Raw genomic sequence first — 12,799 nt, forward strand, 5'->3', positions numbered from 1 at the left:
GCTAGTGATATGCAAAACCCCTCGGGAACAGTATCGGATATGTATGATCAAGAAAGAAGCAGACTGGACATTCCATATCGCTCTGCACCATTGTAACACTCATATGTGTAGTTCCAGTTGCAAACCTGGTAGTTCCATTAACGGGCCTCTGAACGCCCGAAAAATCCATATTGATCATTTCTCATGAAGGCAGGCGGCCCTGCCAGCTTCTGCCCTCACAGCCCCCTTTGTAAATATCGATAGTGTCCACGCTGCTAGACAGATCTAATACATGATCTGTAGCGAAAACTGTCAAATGCTGTCTTTTTCAGCCTCCGGAACGCTCAACGCATTCGAGGTCCCTGGGAACCAGCGCGATATCGCAAAATCATCGGTGTCCAAAAATATCAATGCCTTCGTCTTCATCATCGTCTTCTTCTGTGTCTCCACAATCGGCTTCGCCGCTTGCCATTGATTCGCCATCTGTTGAGTCGTCACCGTCGTCACCGTCGTCGCCGTCATCTCCTTCCTCCTCGACCTCCGAGGTCCCGTCCGCTGATTCTGTTTCTCGGTCGAGGAAGCCGTATTTGTATTTAATATTTGTTCCCCACAAACGAAGTTTACCACCGGCATGGTCATTACTATCTTTTCCGGCAAGGTCGCCGAAAAAAGGTAGAGTCGACTTCGATCTGTTGGACTCACGGTCCGGAGGCAGTCCGAAATAATTACTGATGACTGGTGAGACAGCACGACCTCGAGTCAGGCTATACGAGGAGAAACGTCCATTCTGCTCTGCAGATGACGACGCGGTAAGTCGTGGACTCGAACCTGCTCCAGAGGGAGAGCTCGTATCAACCCGCAACTGGGCCAGTGGCAATGAAATGGCAGCTTCTTCTTCCGCACCGTGCGAGGAGGATGGCATCGGAGAAGCAGACACATCCCTGTTATCTTCGCCGACCCGATCAAGAGAATCCGAGACCTCGCCATGTAGCAGGCGGATCTGGGCAGTATTGTATGATTCGCACCTGGTTATCAATTAGATTGGCGATGACAAGAGAGAGAGAGCGTGTTAGGCGCTTACATGTCACATTTCAAGCCTAACCAGTGATATCGGACAACTGATTTCGCACCACAATCATTGCAGTGAATCAGTGCGCTACTATCCTTGAATTCTGCGGGCATGGGCTGACTCTGAATTGTGCGATCAAGGTTCCGGAAAGTCGATTCCATGTTGGCAATGGTTTTGCTGCATATGGGGCATCGGTAAGAACTCTTGGAGTACTCAGCAAGGCATTTTTGGTGAATACTATGCCCACAGCGCATGAAGACAACAGTTTCGGGAGACGTAAACATATAATCTCCACAGATTGGACAGTCACATTGAGTGGAGCGCTCGATGCATCGATGGGTGTTTTCTATCGAAATAGGCAAACATACACTACACGTCTGCTTCTAGGTCAGCACTTAAGAAGAAATATAAAGCCATATTTGTCTATCCGAGGCTTTCTTACCCTGCAGTGAAAGAAATCCTTTCCGAGACCCTGACCGATACGGCAGATACCACAATCATTGCAATGGTAAATACTTTTGTTCGAATCGTTATCCCAGAGTTTGCAGATGTTGCAATAGTATTGCGCAGCATGTTCACTGCATTGCCGACAGACTGCTGCGGCAGGCTGAGCATGTCCACAGAGCATGCACAGCATGTTCTCCGTCTTCGGTCGATCGAGGTGATGATCTTCTACCTCATCGTGGCAGAAGCGGCAAGTGTACCATTTTTTGCACGCAAAGCATTGTAGTTTGACGTTCCTTTTATAATGTCGGCAACCTAAACAGGCCACCTCGACGTCCTCGGCATCCGCATCCCCAAAATCGCACACGGGCGAGTCCGATTCGGGCTTAGGAAAAAATGTGGGTTCCAGGTCTTCGGCGGTTAATTTGTATGTGTCCTCGATTTGGTGGCTGGTTGGGGTTGTTGAAGCTGGATTGGTAGGCGCATGTTCGGAGGACAGGCTGCCAGAGCGAGAAATTGGAGTCACAGATCGCTCGGATAGTTGAGGGCTAGATGACGACAGTGCCCTCGGTGAGGTCGACATTAAGTTCTTCTTTCCCTGAGAAGCATTATACCTCTCAGTCATCAATTCATGGATCATACGTGCTTTTTCCTCATTGCTGGATTGGAGGTCCCGAATAGCGTGGATCTTCTTTCTCAGAACTCCCATTCCGTCGTCCTCCGGAAGCAAGAACTGGTCATCAATGTCATCAAGATTGTCATGACGGGCAGACAAACGATGTGACTCTTGCGCACTTGGATTTGCCTCGAAGACCATATTTCGCGGGGAGACAGGCGGAGAGTCAGCTCTCGTTACTTCAGGTGCAGTGTACGTTCGAACGCCATCAACAGGTTCAGTATCACTCAGGCCATGACGGCTCTGCGATACTACAATTGCCGTTCCAGAACGAGACTGGCTTGGTGACACATCATGGCGCCGACTGCTCAGTTCAGACGGCGCGGGTGGGGAAAGTACGGAAGGAGTACCCCCAGCATCCGAGCAATCTCCGTTCAATCCTGTCGCTAAAGTCTCATGATCAACATTCCTACTTGATACCTCGGTGTGGTCATTGCCGTCGTAGGTTGCTGAAGAGCTGCTGCTTTGTGTAATCGGTAGCGAATCGGCTAGGTCGTCATCGTAAGGCGGATGAGAATCTGTCTGATTTGAGAGACGACGGGCTTGCCGAACGATGGTTTCGATCAGTGAAGAAGGAATGAGCCCACTCATGAAGGGCCCGAGACAACATCTGACGTTGGAAGCAATCGTTTGAAATTCCACTCAAAAGTTGGGGTTGAAACTGTTATTAACCTGAGCTCTAAGAAGTCGCCGGAACGGGTACAAAAGACATGTGACGCGCCGTTGCCCAGGTCGGCCGCTGATTCGTTCCCTGAGACCCAGATAAAAGGTATGACGGCGGCCTCACTTCGAAGCGTGAGGTACCTAAGTAGTAGTGGGTCCGAATCGACCTCGGGCAATAATGAACAAAGCATACGGAGTATTTACTAGAAACATTCGGGGAAATTTACTGTTATACAAGGTATCGCTACGTTTGCAAGTACCTATCTACACGCAGAATAATAGTGACAGTTCCTCTATGAGAATTGTATAGGGTTGGTAGATCTCGCATCAGTACCAAGTATACCCGAGTGATGCCCATTGAAGTGAGCCCTGGTTCTGGTCGTAAATACCAACCTCTACTTCCGCCCCTGAAATAATTCCCCTTTAGGAGAACTTTCAGATCATCGAGACGTAGAATTATCGTTGAATAGACATGTTTTGATGTCCAAGGCCGAATCAGGGTTGGCAAGACCAATTTCAACCCAGGCGGTTACGTTCAGCAAGAACCACGGTCTGAACATATTCGGAGGGAAGTCCAGCGTTTTGTCGGGAGCAACGCACTCGAAACTGGCCATATCCCATGAACAATCTCCTCGACTGTAATATCACCTGAGACACGTCCCCAAGCTTTCATTCAGTAGCATCAGTGTGCGATTGAAATGCTCATTGGCATCTTTGCGTATGGCAAATTCATTTCGATCATTGCCTAGTCCTCTTAAGCTGTATATGAAGCACAAAGTCAGCTTCTCCGGTGACCCCGCGACTGCCTGGAGGGGACTTACAGTTTCACGTCTTTCTTCACCTGCGGTTGCTCCCAATATCGGACCATCAGAAGGTTCTTCACAATTTTGTGTTCCAATCCGGCGACATCGGATGCGCGCTGAAGGAAGCGCAACGTATTGGCTACCTTCTTTGGATCGAAATCACGAGCGGGTGAAGAGCGAAAGGCTGATCGCAGTGTCCGAAGTAGAACATGCCGAGATGGAGCGGAATAATTGATCAACTTGAGGCCTTGTCGGTAGAGATGCCGATAAGCATGGATGACTGCTCTCTGTTCCATCACAGGCTGGGAACCTCAACTTCACAGCTCACTTCTTGAAGTGTACGAGGTGCTTAAGGGATTGAAAAAGGTTGCTGAAATCGAAGAGGTTGTATCTGAATGCAACCCCTTACAGCTCATTGGTACCCAATTCTCAGGGTGACCATCCCCTAGAAGCAAAGTAGATAAATCAACTCAGCCTATGGAATTTGTTCCTAGAAAGTTCACTTGCAGTATGATGGAGTTGGGCCAGGTGAGGACGCTAACTTGATTTGGCGCCTACCGCCTGTTAGGCCGCAAATGCAAGTTGACGCCTCCCACCTTTTCTATATCTTACCACTCTACCCAACTACACTACCACAACTACATATACTGGTCTCAAACTCGCTGTTTTGAGAACCGATCTTGATTCCCAAATCATCTGCTTTTTCCGCTTTTCTGGCTTGAGTATATCCAGAGACCGAAGAGGAACAAGCTTGAACTTCTTCTAACTCATCCTTTGAGCTGCGATTCGCGGTTCATGCTCACGCATTTGCGTAGACATGGTTGACTAACAAATTTGGCATCGGCATAATAACTTTTTTCTCTCCCTCTTTGTTTCGTTCTTTTGCCTTCTTTCCCTCGATGATCCATCCAGTGGGGTCTTTTTCTATTCGATCGTCCATTCACCGTTTGATTAAAAAGATGCTCTTAGTATCGAAAGCTGTCCGTCTGCTGTAGTTTTTGAAAAAGAGCCGACGCTCAGTCGCAATATGGTCCGAGTATTTCGGAGACCTGCCTCGGCTTTAGCCAGGCGTCTTCCAAGTAGGACCACCAAGCGGACTCTCCGAAAGCATAAGGTGATCCTTGAATCTATCACGCAGGAGAAAAAGAAGCTTCGGAGTGTTGTATGCTCCCTTCCCTGTTTAGTACGTTGAGGAATGGGCTTGACGGCAAAGACAGATATCATTCGAAGCTAAAGCACCACCCGGCTACACTTTCATCCCCGCAGGCAACCCCCAGCTCACAGGTGCTTGTAAGGAATTATGCCGAAAAGATGGTCTGAAAGTCTATGCTGTCACGGTATGCTTGTTAGCGACCTCCCTGTATCTCCTGTCATCCCCCCAGTCTTTTGTTTCTCTCTGCTCTCGCCCCATTCTCATATTCAACGACTAGACAACTCCTCATATGCACACCCACAATCTTTCTCAACATGTGCACCGCATTGGGTATCATTTCCCAAGCGCTGTTGTCGCAACCGTGTGTATGGACCTGGGTTTACAACTCACAGCAACTGGGAATGTCATGCCTGTTCACAGCAACGCTGCTGCTGGGGAAAGCAAACATGCTAACTCTGAGGCTTCACAAATTACAATCAACACCGAGGCTAGGGACGTGCTGAGAGACCTCTTTCCAAATATACCAGACAATGATCTGAACCAGATCATCAAGACGGCGTTCCAGAAGGTATGAAGATCAAATCCGGTGCGAAAGCAGCGTGTCATCTGTTGTTTACTGAATTTGAGTCAAGGGCCAACGCAAAGTCGGCACGGCTGCTGAATTACCTCTAGCACGTCGCGCACAACTAGCTGTCGTTGCACATATAAGGCATATCTACACTGATTACGATCGTCTTCTGAAGACTACATCGTTTCACGAAGCCCGAAGCGCGGTTGAAGAGCCCACGTTAGCTAAGTTAGTGGAATGGCGAGGTGACGATGAAAACGGAAAGACAGTTCTTGAGGATGTTTTTCGCGAGGTCATTGTCATATCCGATGATGACGACAGTGATGCCGAGGAAGGAGAGGTCTCTCGTTCGGTCAATCGAGATCACAGTATCGAAATCATCTCTAGCCACCAACGACCCGAAGAACTACAGACGAGGCCGGTCAACTTCGCTCACCCAACCGTGCCGGAATCCCATTTGGACATCTCAGACGATGAGCCTCCGCCTGGTTTCCGTTTCATTCCTGAATCGCCGAAAAAGCGGCGGGTCGATCGCCGTGGCTTCAGCAGATATCATGCTTGGGACCGTGCCCTCAACCGATACAGAAAGGGGACTTACCAGCATAGGTTTTACGCAGACTCCACCGGCCATCGAGGGCCTTTGTTGACCGCACGACAGCCCCTACAGGAAAGTATCACATTTGACCCAGGAGCTACCTCTCGTCGACCCATAAGAACACTCCGCCACGTCTCTGTTGACCCGCACATTGCACCTAAAACAAAAATCCTTGACCACGGACAAAGGAGGACTCTGACACGGACGTTGATGGAGAATCGTGTAAGTTTGCAGAGAACAGATGCCGAGCGGTCCGGTCACGAGGATGTACAGAGGACACACATAAGGCCTCCACTGATATCTCATGAGCCATCCAATCCGGAAACACTTCTGCATTTACCAAATCAGAGAAGCGATACCAGTCGCTTGGCGGATCGAACTGTAGTGGAACACGTTTCAGCTGATCAACAGAGAGCGCGTTTCAACCAGCGGCTTAATTCTCCAAATACCCCTGTCTTCGTCGGTGGTCCCACGGAGATTCAAGGACGGAGCAGAGTCCCATCCGGAGCCATATCAAGGATCCCTGGTCCTCCATATCTTGGAATGCAGCCGAACCCGCAGGATCACGTACTACCATCTATTGAGACCCCGTCTTCGCCACAGCAGATAAGGCGTCCACCAAGTGCCCACCTAGATCAACTTACCAGGAGGATATCTGGAGGATTCACCATTCGTTCAGTAACACCTCGCCGCCCGGCTCCGCAGGACTCATTACCTCAGGGAGAATCGGATGTTAGGATTCCAGCGTCGAAAAGAAGACGTGTGGCCAAGCACGACCCTGCTACTTACATCGAGCGTCGCTCCGATGTTGCGCCCATTGTTCCTGTGGATACTCATGCGAAACAGCAGTATGTTTATCTGGGAAATACCTCCCCAAGATCATCTACTTCCCAGACTGGGGCTCCAATTCGTAGGAGATACATGGTACCCGTCAAATCCTCTTACCTTGCAGAGCGCTATCCAGGGGGATCCCAAGGCCCCTCTAACTATGCACAACCCGTCCCAGAAGACGTGGTTGATCAACGGCAATATCCCAACTTTAAAAGCAAATCAACGGCTTGGGAGCATCAGCCGAAGCACCAGCTGGAGCAGTACCGGGAGCTGTATCCTCTTCACAGATCTCATGGGCAGATTCACGTTTCATCGGGTCCCGGCTATGCTACTACCCCTGCAAATGAGGGCTATAATGGTGTCTCAAAGGTGCCTGACACCGCTTCAGAAGCTGGACGTGTTTATGAAGATCGTCCAATCCATCAAGAAGCTAGAGAAGCGACTTATATGCCAGTTTCGCAGGGTTTTGGGCATCATCATCGCACCTTCGATCCTTATGGGGCCTCCAGAAGAAGCATATATGCCGATGACTTCGTACGTCCTGTTGATTATAGGGATGATATACGATTGGTTAGCCAACGCCAGCACGGCCATGTGCAAACAACTGCGCGTATGGATTGTCTTCCCGGACCAACTAATGACCACCTTCGACACCACTCAAGCAGGGAATTTATTGATCTGCCATATAGTGCACTCGTCAATCCACCACTTACAGCTCCAAGTCATCGAGGCGCGGGAACCAGTCGACGCGCTGATGATCAAGCCCTTGTAGATGATTGGGGCCCTAGCTACTACAGTCGACATGAAACATACAGTTCTTCTCTTGCACTTGATCGGGATTGCAGAAGTGGCCAACCACAAATGCAACAGATAGGGTATGATCTCGACCAGAATCTTTCGCAGTGGAAATGCCTGTCTACATTTCACCAGCCTTCCCTCTTGACTTTCTCTTCGGTCCAAACACTGTGAGCTGATGTTTCTATAGATCAAGTCAGGAAGCTCGTTTTAACCTACCACAACCCAGAGAGCAACGACATTCCGCATATTTGAGGAGGTCAGGCGACCCTAGGCTTCATTATCCCGTTCCAGAAGGACGAACAGTCCTTATTGTGGATTAGACATTGGAGGGGGTGTCTAGCTGCTGCTGTATTGTTCTTTATCGCGAGGATGTCTCTTTGTCTATTCTATCATGCATGGTTCCATGCACTCAAACTGTGCGGCGTTGATGCGAATGATACCCGGTTCTGTGTCCTTTATTATTGTGTACGAGTTCATCAATTGCTAGCCCAGCGGCACCGTTGTGACAACCCAATGATGGTATGCTCTTAGTTGTGGTGAAATGTTCGCAAATTGGAGTCTATAGAGAAACCGTCCAAGTAATATATGGGCCTAGCGTTTGAAAAACGATCGGATGTAACAACTATGATCCCCAAGCATAAACAAGCCGGAGTAACGAACACGCTATGCAATCGCCATGGTATCTTGGAACCTGGTGAGAAGGGAAAGATGGACCTGATGAAGCCCAGCTGTGCCATACGATCAAGTCATTATCGGCCCTGCCGAGCATCAAAATCCCAGCTGAGGAACTTATGGCCTGTACCAACATCGACCACAGCCTTCATTTGTCCAGAGGATTGGACCGGAGACCGGCGCTGCACCGAAATCAAACATCCATGGGCTTTCCATCAGCCTCTCCAGAATTGACCGTCTTCCCTGTCTTCTTGATCGTCGCCAATACAGTCTCGTAGGAAACAGTGGGTTCTGTCGTGACAAGGGCGGTCTGCGAGTCCAGGTTCACATCAAAAGACTTGACACCTGCAAATAACATAAAAGCATGGGTCAGTTTGCCGCTGGGCAAGAGAAGGAGGGAGGTTATTTGGAATTATGGGAAGACAACGCGTGTTATTTGGGTCGCTCTTACCATCTAGCTTCTTCAAGACGCGCTCCACAGCGCCTGAGCAGCCACCACAGCTCATGGAGACATTGAATTTGTACTGATGCTCAGACATGCCGTACGAAGAACCAGGACCTGGAGGGATGGAGTTAATGGACAAATAACCGGGGGTCAAAACAAATGTGCTCTCGACAGTTGAGGGGTATTGAAAATTGATAACGGAGCTGATACGTAGCCGCTTTTAAGATAGAGGGGTAATGAGGGGGCTGGACAGCACGTGCACCCCACTGGTGATGAAACGTTCAAAAAATGGATTTGCAATTACACAAAAGTGGTAGACGAAGAATATCAGTTAATCTTGATCACACATGGAACCAGTTTGAAATGATGAGGAGATTTTATAGAAGACATTTACCCCCTCAAACAGAGACATGAAGAGTTTATTTATAAGCATCCCCACCGATCGCTCAGCGTCCATCGAGGGAATCACGCAGAAATCACTCATACTATGCGGAAGAGTCTGTAAAAAGACTCCGTTGGAAATCGGACTATTATTCAGCTGTTGGTTCTCTAAAGTAATCCGTAGAGTGGCCGCTCGCCGACTGCAATGTCGGTAAACAGATAGGGTCGATTCATCTCCGTGGGAATCACTTCTCGTCAATCTTGATCCTGAACTGGCCCTGCAAATATTCTACTTTCAGAACTTTCTAGACTCAATTTGTCCTTTAAAAGCCAGCTGCTCTTTTCTTTTTCCTCGCCTTCATGGAAGTTTTCCGACTGGCTTCTCGACCTCCAAACGTACCTCTTTCTACCTGGGTCATGGGTAGATCCTCCTCAATTGCCTGACTACTTTGTAATCTTAGCGTTCTGGACGGCTCGCCGACCTCTGGCTGGCTCCCCCATTCTCGAGCGGCAAGGGCATTGGAAGACACGGTAGGCAGCTGTGATGAATTCAATGGAGTGCCTTGCGACGCCTTTTTCCGCACGCGCCGTTTCGGTGTTGTGGCTTTAGAGGCACGCTGCAAATTCTCTTCCTCCAGCATCTGCGCCATCCTCTGCCAACTATACGCGGCCGGGTCGCTACCTACTTGCCAATGAGAAAGCAAGTTTGCCACAACTCCAGATGGTGGACGCTGGGTGTAGAAGGTTGTCATAGAAGCTAGTCCACTGTAGACAGGTTCCGTTCCCTGTGTACTCTTGGATACTTCTTGCTCTTCTGCCACAAGGTTACTATCGATAGTAGTTTTGCTGGCTGCCGGCTCCAATGCATAATCACTAGAAATCAAACCCGGTACGGATAAGCGTCGTTTATCGATTTCCAGAGAAGGAGGATTGACTGGCACCGGCGACGAGTCATCAATTGTTTCATGATTGGTGTCTTCCGTCGAACGCACAATGCCTGCTTCGTTGAGCGGCCTACGCCGTAAAATGAGCTGCGTCAGAGCAAGCTCTGCTGCCACTTTTCGAATGACCCTTTCTTTCATAATTCGCGAGCGCCCAGGGATGTCGTGCTGAAGGGTTGAAAGCCAATCATTAACTAACCGATCGTAGATGTCGACCAGTTTCACATTCGAGGATCCGGATAGGTCCAACGACTGTTGGGAAAAGACTGATAGTTGACTGTTTGTCAGGGGCTTGCGAGACATTCTCGGAGCCAGAAACTCGTTAAGAAATTCATTATAATCATGAGCATTCCGGTCGATGTCGTCTAGCAGAGGGCTTCCAGCAAGGACTTCTAGCCTGTCCAGGTATCAGTATTAAAATCACAAACATACATCCGGCGTTGACAGAACCTACATGGTCTTACTATTAGGAAGATGAGTCAAGTCTGCGGAGGCCATTCTGTCCTTCAGTTCTTTGATAGAATCCTGGAAGCCTCTGTCTTGTTCTTCGCCGCTTTCACTTGACCCCGCAATTATCTTCCCGAAGGCAATGGCGTAGATCGAGCTATAATCAGTTGTCCATTGGGGAGTGGCCAGTGGCGTTATGTGAGAAATTCCCGTATCTGCGACAGTGAACGTTCCCCTACTCACGACCGACTCATCCCAGTCGTCGACCACAAAGTCATCCCGCGAGCGAGTAGACTGCTTTCTCCGAACTCCGGGATAGCGCTTCCTTAAACGTAAGGCGTCCTTTCCCAACTGCTGGTCATCTGCCCTAAACCCATTCTCACGCGCAGGGCCAATATATATCGACTCCCGGACCGCAAGACGCGAGTCTATTGTGAACACTTTTATGATTTTGGCGGCAGCATCATATTGCTCTTTGCTCCCGGCAGAGGGTGCATGTGCGATTTCTCGGAGGACCAGAGTTGAAAATTGAGCTGCATCTGGTGAGATCTGAGTCTCTGCGCTCTCTTCAGAAACGGTAGGGATCTCTAGAACGAATGGGTCCGGCATAGATGTTAGATGCATGTATCCATCCCATGCAATTGGAACTCGATACGCCAATACCACGTGATTAAGCCGAGAGTACAAGACGAGATACAATTCTTCAAAGCATATTGTTAGAGTATCACTGTGAAAGACAAGGGTAAAGGCATACCTTCAGAAACGACGAGAGAAGACAAACGCAACGTCGTATCCTCCGAATCTCTGAAATGGCGCCAAGACAGAATGGGTAACAGAGACGGCCTTGAAGCATCATTTTGAGAGTCTGCGGTAAGAACGGATGAAACATCAAGCCAAAATATACGTGACGTTGTGAGAATGAACACTTGTGACACATTGCAAGCGCTTCTCTTGACATCTAAAACCCATTCTGATTTCCTCTTGAGCTCAAGCTCTATCGCAAAAGGTAGAGTTTCATTACCCTCTGTCCGATAAAGTATGGGACAACGTCGATCCGACACAATGAAGCTGTTGACATCGCCCACCCATTCAATTACTGCCCATCCATCGTGTCGAGGAGAGCCGTTGATTTTCTGAGAATGGCCAAGGTCAAGCCATGGTAATGAGCCGGACTTGACGCACAAAGCCGTCCAATTGCCCTTACCTCGTCTATGTCGACCTACCATTTCCCAGACGCTCCAGTTTCCTCGTTCATCGACAATGGCCAATTGTTTCTGATACCAGGGGTTAAAAGTGACGTCGGCATGCGCATAACCTCCGGTTTGGGAGTGCGAAATCTCGATCAATGGGTTCGCGTCAAGGCGCGAGGATTGTGTATGGCTCGGGGCCACACGGTCACCATCCTGGTAGATGTGCACAGAAACTGGCTTCCTACGATACAGAGGTCTGAACACAATCGTTGAATGAGGAAAGCGAGCGGCGGCCCATGTCGGCTTCTCTTCTACCGTCCGCGCAAAACATATTTGGCGGACGGGGGCACCTCCTGCGGACCATTCGGTACACTCAGCGTCTCCGATCATCGGGATCCGGATTCGAGCTTTCATTCCTTGCTTCAGTTCAGCAGTACCTTCTTCTATCTTCCGGAATGAGATGACATTGCAACATTCTCCCCCAACAGTGATGGCGATCGGCACTACCCGATTGCCTGATTCATGATTATCGATATCCACTGCATTCCCCAAGTCGAAAAGACAGGATACCAAAGGGTCGCATAATTCACCTGCCGTTGTAATAATGTGGGAGACTGTCTCATTATCGACTAAGGGCCAACAAGCGGCTAATTCAGGGTGCACTCTAGGTAACAAGCTTTTATTCTCTATGAGTGATGACTGTGGCGCCGTCAATGGTGAAACAATGGTAGTCTTCGTAACTCCTGTATAAACGAGGAGAGGTGCTTGCTACTGAGTTAGTACATTGCAAGCCCAAGGTATTTTTCATGGCCTCTCTCGTTAGTTAAAAGATTTCACTTACACCGGGCAAGCGTTCTAGAAAATGTCCAAGCACGAGCTTCCGGCTGATAAATCGCTCTTCCCAAGTGCCCATAATGTAGAGCACTGGTAGAATATTCATCCATTAGGCGTTTCTTTACTCTTACTGATATGTCCGATAATCAACAGGGTGAGCATGTCGAACTGTCAATGGCTGAGGTTGTGTCTGCTCCAAAGAACTGAATTTTGCATTGATCTTGTGTGGAGATAGAATCAAGATGACTCGTCACCATGTCAACATAGACAACCTTTGATGGTGAAAGTGATGGCTGGCTTGCTATTCGAA

At 49.0% G+C, this 12,799-nt stretch overlaps 3 protein-coding genes across 3 annotated transcripts; 1 reads left to right on the forward strand and 2 right to left on the reverse strand.

The window, feature by feature from the left end:
* Window positions 1–367: 367 nt before the first annotated feature.
* On the reverse strand, window positions 368–3,930 carry ALT_8341 (uncharacterized protein; the record flags this gene model as incomplete). The annotated part of the gene is made up of 5 exons (XM_089600403.1): window positions 368–1,004; window positions 1,061–1,170; window positions 1,491–2,778; window positions 2,841–2,972; window positions 3,653–3,930. The coding sequence occupies 5 exons, from the start codon at window positions 3,928–3,930 to the stop codon at window positions 368–370; spliced, it is 2,445 nt and encodes an 814-aa protein (XP_089455296.1).
* Window positions 3,931–5,076: 1,146 nt separating this feature from the next.
* ALT_8342 (DUF2293 domain-containing protein) lies at window positions 5,077–7,553 on the forward strand (the record flags this gene model as incomplete). The annotated part of the gene is made up of 3 exons (XM_089600404.1): window positions 5,077–5,355; window positions 5,420–7,053; window positions 7,151–7,553. The coding sequence occupies 3 exons, from the start codon at window positions 5,077–5,079 to the stop codon at window positions 7,551–7,553; spliced, it is 2,316 nt and encodes a 771-aa protein (XP_089455297.1).
* Window positions 7,554–8,444: 891 nt separating this feature from the next.
* ALT_8343 (uncharacterized protein) lies at window positions 8,445–12,045 on the reverse strand (the record flags this gene model as incomplete). Its single annotated transcript, XM_033560686.2, has 5 exons — window positions 8,445–8,596; window positions 8,703–8,810; window positions 9,478–10,415; window positions 10,473–11,166; window positions 11,220–12,045. The coding sequence occupies 5 exons, from the start codon at window positions 12,043–12,045 to the stop codon at window positions 8,445–8,447; spliced, it is 2,718 nt and encodes a 905-aa protein (XP_033416577.2).
* Window positions 12,046–12,799: the final 754 nt, after the last annotated feature.

Source organism: Aspergillus lentulus, assembly GCF_001445615.1.
Source record: "Aspergillus lentulus DNA, contig: Alt16, strain: IFM 54703, whole genome shotgun sequence".
Taxonomy (NCBI): domain Eukaryota; kingdom Fungi; phylum Ascomycota; class Eurotiomycetes; order Eurotiales; family Aspergillaceae; genus Aspergillus; species Aspergillus lentulus.